Genomic DNA, 10,935 nt, shown 5'->3' with positions numbered 1-10,935 from the left:
GTTCTTTGATCCCTGTCACTGTACGAGGCTGGGAATGCCGTTCTTTGATCCCTGTTCAAGGCTGGGAATGCCGTTCTTTGATCCCTGTCACTGTACAAGGATGGGAATGCCGTTCTCTGACCCCGCTGCCGTACGGGGCCCGCTCTCCGGGGCCGCTCTCCTGGCCCGGGGACCGCGGGCGGCGCCAGATCTCCCGGGCGCGGTGCGGGCGGGCGCAGAGCCCGCGCGGGCGGCGGCCAATGGGGCGCGGCGGCGCAGGAAGGGGGCGGGGCGTGCCCGCGCTTCCGTCCCCCCGTTCCCCCCCACACGTGCCCGGGCTTTGTGCGCGCGGGCGGGCGGTCCCGCCGCCACATCCCGGTCTCTTTCGCTTTCCCTTTCTCTTCCCCTTCCCATGGCGGCCTGGTTCGCGCTCAGGGCGGAGGAGGACGAGGCGGAGGACGAGGCGAACCTCTGGAAGTACGACTCCACCTGGGAGGGGGAGGAGGAGGAGGAGGAGGAGGACGGCGAGGAGGATGGCGGCGGCGGCGAGGCGGAGGCGGCGGCGGAGCGGCCGGAGGATGCGGGGGAGCAGCCGGAGCAGGGCCGGGCGTGCGGCTGGTGGCACGGCCAGGTGCGTGTGGGGGGCACGGGGCTGAGCGGAGCCTGCGGGGCGGGACGGCCTGAGGGCAGCCCTGCCAGCCGCAGCCCCTTCCCGGCCCTTCGTCCCCGGGCAGAGCCGCTGCTCGCTCGGTGCCGGGCGAGGCTCCGCGGCCCTCGGGGCAGCCGCAGCACGGAACGTGTCCCCAGCACGGAACGTGTCCCCATCTTGAGGGAGCACATCCCCCTGGAGCAGCGGGGCTTGCGGGGATGCTGTCACTTCGTGACTCCTCAAGGTCCGTGACACTGCCGTGAGCTGGGCGATGTAATTTTAATTTGTTTTTCCGCACTGTTCCCTATGATGTGGATATTTTAGCCCATAAGTACAGGTGGTGTGTGGCACCTGCCTGTTCGCCGCCGCTGCTGGATTTGACATTATGGCATTGATGTTATTTTAAGTTTTTGATTGGTATCCTCAGCTTTGTATGGTGGCCTTCCTAGGCTCTTTTATGCCATCAATAAAAATCCATTACATAACATCTGCTCAGTTTTAGAAGTGAGCTGTAACTCTTTATTTCTCGTAGACATGTTTTATTTCTTAGGGAGCGTGTGTAGAGCAACTTTGACAAGCAAAAAACGGAGTGCTTTAAAAACCAGAGGTACGTGTGCAGTTTTGAGCAAGCTGCAAAACACAAGCACTTGTGTCTGGTGCCTTAAAATAATATTTATTTGAAATAAAATTAATTTGTTAGTCTTATCTGAGGTTTGTGTTATAGCATCAGTGGATTTCAGTTTGACATTGGGTGTCAGTAATTTCTTCTCCAGCATTGCTTTGGAAAATAGAACTTTATCCTTTTCAGTACTTCCTATGCCAGGCAAAACACACTACAGTCCTTTAACTCCTCCCCTCTCTGGGAAAAGGAAACCACTGCTTCACTTCGAGTTTCATTTCTGCAGCTGATCCTTATATTTAGAATACAAATAGGCAGATAAAGCTTTCTAATGAATATACTTTTAAAAGAGCTTGATATTCAACTTCTTTTTTTTTTTTTCTTAATAAGCATTAAAATGGAAATAACCACCTTTGAAGGAACAGTAAATTATCTGTGCACATAGATCTGGGAAAGGCCAAAGGTATTTTGGGTGGAGTTCCTCTAATTCGGAAGGGAAGGGGCGGAGATTTCTTTTGAAGTTTTTTGCACTGTTGGAGTGCACCTTATCAACTTTTCTTTTGTTTGTGGCTGGACTTCACAAGCTTTAATAACTCCGGAACATTCCATTATTTTCTTGGAATGTGTTTGTTCTTCAGGTTCTTTGTTTTCCTTAGTGCAACTCTGGATGGTGGCAACTGTAAAAGCAGGGACCATTTTTTCACTCCAGTGAGTGCACTTTCCCAGCTTTGCCTTACAAAGGAGGATGATGTTGTCTCTGAGACAGCCCTGGAATATTATTCTGCATTTTTAAACAGGAGCTCTTCCTTCAGTGATGAATGTGTAGTCACCTCTCTCTGGCAGTGCCCAAAAAATTGTAAGGGCACTGAGATGAATGCACAAAGAAGCAGTAAATCTTCTGCTAGCCATTTATGCCTCTGCAGCCTGTCAAAGGCATGCATCAATTTCCCAAACTTGTTCCTTACTTCTGCTTATTTAACACTAATTCTCATTCTTCTCCCCTCAGCGTGGATGTTTTTCTTTACTCCTGAAGCAGATAATGTCTTTCTTTGGTACCGAGGTTAGAGTTTTTTTATTTTTATTTTCACTCCGCGCTTTCAAAACAAACTTAAAATTCTGCTTCTGTCTTTGCATTTCACTTGTTGTCTCTGTGAGTGTGCACAGCCTGAAGTTCCTGCAGGTGTGTCTTTCCAGCTCTTTTGCATTTCAGTGCCTTCAGCTTCTACGAGTGAGCTTTGAAATCTTTGGGGGTTGTGTTCATTTTAAGAAGTTCCCTCTGAGACTGCTGTAACACCTGGAGTCCATGATCAGCTGTTTTAATAACAAACCCCATGGTCCTGCCTTCTCTTAAATCTGTGTCAAGAAAAGGTTTCAATCACTCTTCTGGGCTCTTATCTTTCTTGTTCTTGTGCCTTGTTCACAATCCACATCCCCTTTGGTTCCAGCGGCTTTCCAGCTGGTTTCTCAGCCAGATCCTCTTTCTGCCACCCTCTCCTGGTAATGTTCTCTGCTTCCCTTGCCTTTCCCACAGCAATGCATGTTCTGCCTGGTGTGATGCAGGTTTGGAGTGTGAAACCCACTCAGTTTTGCCGTGAGACAAAAAGGTGTTGGATTTCTACAGGGAGGTTTCAGCCTTGCTCCTTGGTTTGTGTTTCTTACCTGGAAAGAAAGGCCTTAAGTGTGAAGTCTGTAGAGACCCAGGAACAACACCTGCTTGGAGGAGCAAAGCTGAGTTTTGCCCTCTTTGCTTCCCCATCTTGTTCTCTGGATTGCTGTGCTCCAGGTTGCCTTTTCCCTGGATCTGGCTTCCTTCTGGATAAGCCTTTTACAGCCTCTTACACCATGGCGTTGCATCTGTCCCTGTACCTGCAATGACTCTTCAGCAACCCAGTTCTCTTTCTAAGTGGGACCCACTCTGCTGTTCTCCTTTCCCACCTGACTCTGTTCAAGGATGTTACTTTAGAACCTTAAATCAAAGAATTTCTGGGATTATTTGGTAATTGGGAACAAAATTGTCATTAATGCCACATGACTGTCACCAGGACAACTGAATGGGTGACTTCATTACAGCAAGGTGTTCAAATGTAGACCAATTCCTGCCTTAATAATTAATGAACTAGTGACCAGTGTTTGTTAGAAGGTGGTTTTATTTTTCTCTGTACATGTGATGTTAAGAAATATCAAATGAGGTTATGAAGTAACTTGGGGGAGTTTTTGCTGCTTCTGTCTTCTAAATTTCATTTAATGCTTGTTTTGCAAGACTCTGCACATCTTACCCCCATTTCTCACCTTCCCTGTTCTCTCTGTGAGCTGGCATTGAACCCTCTGGCTGTGCTGTGCTTTGGGTGCCCTCTGTTCATGAGCAGTCTTGCTCCTTTTGGTGGTTCTCAGTTCAGAGAGCACTGTAAAATCCTGTCATGGTTTGGAATAAGATGGTTCAGCACTCAGCACAATTAAACCTGTCTGTGTTGCTTGTGAAATGTAACAAAATCCCTTATCGCTGAGGTAATCAAATGTATAAATAAATATTTGTATATTTCAGTTAAAATGCACTTTAAACTAAGGCATACTTGCAACTGGTATTTCCATGAAGTAGTGCAGAGGGGGAATTAAAGCTGTTCTTTGTGAGCTCTGTCCAAGTGTGACACTTGGAATGTATCTAGCACATCTGTGATGAGAACCTGGTGCGTATCCATGTGACACCACAGGTTTTTCTCTGTAGCAACTTGAATTATGCATAAAATACAGTGAATTCAGCTGTAACTAGGTAGATCTGTCACTTGGCAACTAATAAGGATCCTGTGAGTCACTGCTGTGGGTATTCTCATTTTGTATCTTTTTTTTTTTCTTTTTTTCTTAGTGAAGTTTGATTTCAGAATGTTCCAACTAAATGCATTTTATTTGCAGGATCAAAGCTCGAATTCCTCACTGCTGTCTTGGAGGGGTTTTCAGGTAGGCTTGACATAAAATTTGGTTACATGGAAAGATGGGTAATAATGAAGATTATGATTGGAAGAGAAGTCCAGTAAAATAAATAATGTGACCATGTGGCTCTGGTGCTATCCACTGTCTAAATCAGCAAGGCTGATCTTGAGCATAAAGCAAAGATGAAGAAAACTTTTATTTCAGCAAGGTCTGCAGGGAATGACAAGCTTGAATTCAAGGTATATTTCTGCATCATAAATTCTACAATTTTAAGGTCTAGCCTCTGTCTTCACTAGAGTTTATAGCAGCTCAGAGACGTGTCTTGTTTTCAAACCTTTGAGTTAAGGAAAAACAATCACATTTTCGTATTTGGGATCTCCAGCTTGTTCTGATCTTTTCCATTGGCAAACCCAAGTGGGACAAAAGATACACATAAAACATAAAAACGTTGATAAATAAGATGAGAAGGAAAAGGAAGTATTTTGGTGACAGGGGATGGTTTAAATTTGTCTTCAGGAATGCAGAGACATGACTACAGCACCAGTCTGGTTGGTTTTAGGGGGTGCTGGGAGTGCAGAGGACATGCAGGGGAACACGTGTGAGGTGCTGAATTCAGCCAGGGCATTATATTATGTGATTTTATTTTGCAGAAGGTGATTTTATTCTGAATCTCTGCTCTGTCTCTTCTCTCCAGTGCAGCGGGAGGCGCAACTGGACTGCGGCGAGAGACCTGCAGAGATACAGAAACCATTACCCAGTACGTGCTCCTGGGGCTGCTCCCACCACTTCTGCCTGCAGGAACTCTTCCTGGATTTGGGAGCACCTTTTTGCCTTTGCTTTACAGGCTCAGCACCCTCCAAGGATTCATTTGTGAGGGGGAAGGGATGATGTGCTTGTGGGTGCATCAGAAACAAGCTGCTACTTTCCAAAGCACATTTTGAGGATTTAGCTTGAAATGTGTGGGGAGCGTGAGGGAAAGCAAGGAGAGGTATTGCCTTTTGAAAGGTTGCTGCTTGCTCATTTCTTGTTCTCGTCTCTAGGACTTGAAAGAACCAGAGAATGAGGAGGATGAAGAGATGTGGAACTTAAGCTTTTACAAAAATGAGATTGTTTTTGTGCCCCATGGTGAGTGCCTTGTGTGGTGGCTGCTTGATGCCATCTGGTGCACCTAGTTGATGAAAGATTAGTTTCATCCATGTGAGACAATAAGAAACCAAACAACCAACCAAAACCACCACCCAAACCAATAAAAACCCATCAAGAACTTAAATTTTTAAATATTCCTGCCGTATTTTCCTTAATATTCTGATAGTAGGAAACAAAGGTGTTTTTCTGGCTGGTTGTCTTTTTGGGGAAGCTAATGCCAGTGTGTAAATATCTGGGTTAGGATAGGGAGCTGTGTGGAGTGACTGACTGGCTAACTTTAACTTTAATTTGGTGTCACTTCTTGCCTGACCTCTTCCTTTTCCTTGCAGGTGTGAATATTGAAACTCTGCTTTCATCTTGGGGGGACAAGTATGAAACGCTGGAAGAAAACCATTCCTACATACAGTGGTAAATTGTTTGCATGAACATAGTGCCTGTGTAGTTGTGCCTCTTTTAAGTGTCAGGTGGATCTGTGTTCCTGATTTCAGCTTCACACAAGGCCCAGCATTACTTTAGTTAATTGAGTTGCACTCCTCAGGAAGCAGTGCAGTAGAACTCCTGAAAACACAGGTTTCTAGTGCAGCCGTGGCAATAGATTTCAGTCATTTGTGGTCTTGTGGCACAAAGTTAAGGCAAGGAGGGAGATCCACATAAGCAACTTTTTTTTGTTATTGGTGTAGACAATACTTTAATGGGAGGAGTTTACTGGGAAATAACTTCTGTGTCCATAAGGGTGGGAGTTCTCCAAGAGCTGACTGTAGTACCACAAATTTTGCAGTCTTTTTTGGTTTGAACAAGTTAGGTATCCTAGGTTGGGTGTCATCTTTGCTCATCTGACCTGAAAATTCCTTTCTCTTCAGGCTGTTCCCTTTACGTGAACATGGGATGAACTTGCGTGCCAAGCCACTCACCTGTCAAGAAATCCAGGTATTTGTTTTAAGCTTTTGTCTCTCTTTTTCTTTGAGATCTGAAGGGTGTTAGGATTTCCCCTAAATACCTTATATTTAAAGTCTGATGTTTTTTTCTGTTGTTTCTTGGGTTTTTAGTGTGCACAGAGCTCACAGTGAAGCATTTGCCTGTCTTGTGTCAGCAATGAAATGCTTAGTGATACAATCAGCCCTTGTTTAGAATTCGGGTGCCACTTCATCTGGTGCAGCTAATTAGGGAGTTGCATTTTTTTTTTCTGATTGCTGTATCTTGTTTTCAGGCCTTTAGGAAGTCCAAGGAAGTCATGGACAGGTTTTTACGTGCTTACAAGCTCATGCTGGGATTTTATGGAATCAACCTGGTCAATGAAGAAACTGGAGAACTTGAGAGAGCAGAGAATTGGCGTGAACGATTTGAAAACTTGAACAGGTGATTGTGTTGATGCTGTTGAGCATTTACTGCAGCCAGGCATTTCTTTGAAGGGGGAAAAAAAGTCTAAGCCTAGGAAATCCCCAACCATTGAGGAATGGAGACTTTTGTTGATAAATGTTATCTAGTGAAAATATTTTTAACTTTTATTCTGTTAAGGTACAAAATGGAAGTCTTTTTGTATGGTTCCCTGATTGTTTATGAAGCACCCTTAATGTGTGTAAAATGCTTTGAGTCCTTGTGTGAAAAGTGCTCTGCAGATGGGATGGTTTTATATTGCAGGTTTTGTGGAGTAAATAACAACCCTTCCTGTTGATATTAAGAAGTGAGCACAATCACAAAAGAAAAAACAACTTGAAGTCCATCAAGTGTTAAAACAAAAAAGGAAAAGCCAGCTGTGGATAGCTCAAGGTCCTGAGGTTTTGGCAGCGCCCTTTCATGGCTGTGTTCTCATCACTACAGGCTTACCCTGCAGGGTCTGTCAGGGGCAGGACTTGTGTATCTGCCCCAACATGGTGGTTCTTACCTGCTGGTGGCTGATTCAGAAAGCCAAAACCTTTCCAAGCAGCTGATGATGAATCCCTGTCAGTCCCGGGAGGGTTAGGAAGGAGCTGCTGAAGGCAAACAGCAGCAGTTGGTGCCTTAAAAGTGCTCCCATCTGCATTGTCAAATAGTCTTTAGCAGCTCACAGTCAGTTTTCAGATGCCCCAGAGGTTCACAGTGACTTGTAAGACTTTCCCTTGACAGCTTTGCTTACCTGTTTCCCTCAGGTTCAGCCACAACAATCTGAGGATTACTCGCATCCTGAAGTGCCTGGGGGAGATGGGTTATGAAGATTATCAAGTGCACTTGGTGAAGTTTTTCCTCACAGAAACTCTTGTCAAGGAGACATTACCAAATGTCAAGAGAAGTGCCTTGGATTACTTCCTGTTCACTGTCAGAAGCAAAGAAAAGAGGAGGGAACTCATCCACTACGCTTGGCAACACTTCAAACCTCAGAGCAGCTTCGTGTGGGGGCCTCGTGACAAGCTCCAAAAGTACAGACCCCGCTCTGCCAAGCCACAGCTTCACCAGAGGCCTGAGGACAAACAGGACACTCTGTGTCAGAAATGTGATCCTGTGGAGAAGGATCAGAACCAGTCTCCAGAGGTGGAACAGAAAGCTGGAGGTGCTGCAGAGTTGCAGCCTGAAATGAGTGATGAACCTGTAAAGGAGAAGATAAGCAAATGTGTTTTGAAGGGAGGAGATGATGAGGAGAAAGAAGCTTCATTTGCCCAGCCGGAGGAAGAGGATTTAAAAAGTGAGGCTGAAGAAGGGCAGGGTACTGCAGAGAATGATTGCACAAAGGAGAGCAAGAAGAGAAAACTGAATGCAAGTTTGGCAGATGCTAAAGGCAATGGATCATTGAAAAACTCTGCTGATATTGAAAACATTTCCCATAACCTGGGAGAGTGTGCCATTGGTGCAGAGATCCCCTCCTCAGACCCAGTCTCCCAGGCAGAAGAGGATCAGGAAGCTCTGAAGGAAGGTGATTCCAGCACCAAAGAGCCGGCGGCGCCGGAGGCCGCGGACGCGGCTGTGAAACGCAGGAAGGTTGATAAAAAACCATCGAGAGGCAAACAAGTGAGCTTGGCCATAAACCTGGGCACGGGGCCCTCAGCCTCTGGTGCCAAGGCAAATCCATCTCCTGCTAACGGTGAGGCTGGAAAAGGAAGCGTCAGTGAGGAAAATGCAGCTGTGGAAGTGCCAAGTGAGAAGGGGGGTGGTGATGATGCAGATGGTGGGGCTGTGAGATCCCCAGCTGCTTCCAGGCCCCCCAGGACTGGCTGCACTGCTCCAGTCAAGGATGGCTGGAAGTCCAATGGAAATCAAGACTCAGCAGGGGGTGATCAGCCCCACTGCAAACTCCTGGGGGGTAAAAGCAAACTAGATGGGGTAGGACAGCAGGAAAAGGTGGAAAAGGCAGGTGAAGAAGGGCAAGCAGAAGACACAGACAAGAAGCAAGCTCCAGAGAGTCATGAGCAGAGCGTAACACCCACTTGTCCTGAAGAAAACAGTGCTGAGGTCCCACCAGAAAAAGATGAAGGCTCTGAGAATGGAGTAGAGCCTGGTGGAGAGCAGGGAGCAGCAGAGTGAGACCAGCACAGCGAGCACCTGAGCCAGCAGAGATGGTACTGCCCTGTCTGCTGGGAGCCAGCTTTGGTGGCTTGGAGAACTGAATAAACTTCCTTTGGGATGATCCAGCTGGCCCCTGTCTCACTTTCACTCTTCCATGATTTTTGAATCATCTCTAGTAAATTCACTGAGATCCAGCTCTTGGTTACCCTAAAGAGGAAAACTTTATTTACTCATCTTCACAGACAGGCTGTGTCCTGTTGCTGGGTTTTATCTGATGTTCAGGGCTATCTTGGAGCAATGGGGATTTTTGCACTTTGCTTTGATTCCGGTTATGTCCCTACTGAAAGAGAAGAGGAAAACTGATCTGTCTCCTTGTTTGAATTACCTAAGTATTTATTAAAGACACGATTTTTAACGTACGACAGCATGACCTAATTTGCCAGGCCTTTCTACTGCTGTGTAACTTCTGTTTGTTATTGTGAAAGGCTCTACCTTCCCAGGAGTTTTTTCCTGGCAAAAGTGCTGTTTCTCTAAAAGAGATGAGTGTATGGATTTCTCATTATGTCAATGTAGTTGCCTCTCCTCCTATAAGGAAAGTATGTTTGGCTTTAGCCTGGGATAAATCTGTAGCCAAAATGTGTCTCTGACCTATGAACCTTTGGGTAGAGATTCTGTTCTCTGAGGTGCAAAGTGCTGAGTAATTATTTTCTCTTTATCCCCACAGAGGTTGCTTTGTAGTTCTTGTTAGAGTTAAGACTACAAATTGCCTACTGGTTTCTAAGAGAAAAAGCTCCAGGTTTTGCATAAAACTGTTTAGAGCTGCTCTTCCCTGTGTTTTCCAACCACTTTACAGTCTTCCACAGATTTTTTTTGTCCATAACTGTTTCAGAGGCCCTCATTTCTCAGTTGCCAAAGCAGCACAAATATTTCCCAGTGCTTTTTTTTTCAGCCTTTGCAGGTAATTTGCAGTGGCCTGGGGGGGCTCTTTCCTGCAGGCCCATGGTGTGAGGTTTGATGTGTCAGATCCAGCCCGTTTCCTACTCAGGGCAGGGTTGCTTTGCCTTTAATGTCAGACAGCCAGGGCGTGTTCCAGTGCAGCATGTCTGGAAACCACTGGGCTCTGTGGGGCAGTTAATTGAAACGCTAATTGGAGAGGCTATGCTTGTCTGGTTCGTTTATTTCCAGCCCTCAAGAATTTACTTTCAGACCTTGCCAGCTCTTTGCCTGCCTCTGTTCCTGACCTCCCTGTCAGCTGTTCTGCCCTGCTACACAATACTCCACCGGCTCTGAAGGAGCATCAAAACAGTTTAGCACCTTCACTCCTAAAGATTTACAACAGAGAATCTGTTTCATGAAGCAGAGGAAATTGTTTCCAACAGCCTGAAGGTCTGGATTTGCTGTTTGCTCAGGTTGTTTGGGTTGGTTTTGAGGTTATTTGGTGCTGTTTGGTTTGTGTAGGAGATGGCCAGAGAGCAGCTGCAGCAGCTTGTGCAATGTCAGTGTTTTTCCTCTCTGCTACTACTCTTAAGAAGCTTTATCTTTCAAGGAATTTGAGGAGTGATTTGCCTTCCCAGACTGGCTTCTGATCCAGCATGCCACATTTTATTCCCACATGTGTGTGGGAATAAAAGTCTGCAAGCCTAACATCTGATGTTCATGGTCACACACGTACTGAAAAAAGGCTTTAATGTTTTTAAAACACTTCTTTCTTCTTAAGAACAGATAGAGGTAAATAGCCAATAAGAATACACTTAACTACAGATAGAAATACTTGAAGATGTTGAGTGAGAATTCTTTCCTAACAAATTCCTAAGAATTGTTAATTGTGGCTTTTGTACAGATTTATAGTAATTTTCTTATTTAATGAAATTTTCATTGTGAATATGTGCTCAGTTGGGGCATAGATCCTATATCTTGTTATGGTTTTGTGTTTAATGGGATTCTACTCTGAGCCCCAGCCTGGAGTGAGTGCTCAAACCAAGCCCTTCCCTCTCCTGCCAGGTTTCCTTTTGGCTGTAGGTGTGTGTGGTGAGTTCACAAGGTGTTTGCCAGCACTCAGAGCTGTATCACAGAGTCTTTTATGTTAATTCCCCTATTAAAGCATGACTTTAATGCATATCAGTTTCCATTTATGTTTTGTCAT

General features: G+C 45.5%; 1 protein-coding gene across 1 annotated transcript; it reads left to right on the top strand.

Annotated features, from left to right (window-relative positions):
* Positions 1–283: 283 nt before the first annotated feature.
* OGFR (opioid growth factor receptor) lies at positions 284–10,908 on the top strand. Its single transcript, XM_038158725.1, has 9 exons — positions 284–610; positions 2,254–2,307; positions 4,155–4,199; positions 4,867–4,929; positions 5,213–5,297; positions 5,648–5,726; positions 6,179–6,245; positions 6,526–6,674; positions 7,445–10,908. Exons 1-9 carry the CDS (start codon positions 392–394, stop codon positions 8,808–8,810), a joined length of 2,127 nt encoding a protein of 708 aa, XP_038014653.1. The 5' UTR covers positions 284–391; the 3' UTR covers positions 8,811–10,908.
* Positions 10,909–10,935: the final 27 nt, after the last annotated feature.

Source organism: Motacilla alba, chromosome 20 (genome assembly GCF_015832195.1).
Source record: "Motacilla alba alba isolate MOTALB_02 chromosome 20, Motacilla_alba_V1.0_pri, whole genome shotgun sequence".
NCBI lineage: Eukaryota > Metazoa > Chordata > Aves > Passeriformes > Motacillidae > Motacilla > Motacilla alba.
Note: the sequence above shows the minus strand (reverse complement) of the source record. Positions and strands in the feature narration are given on the sequence as shown.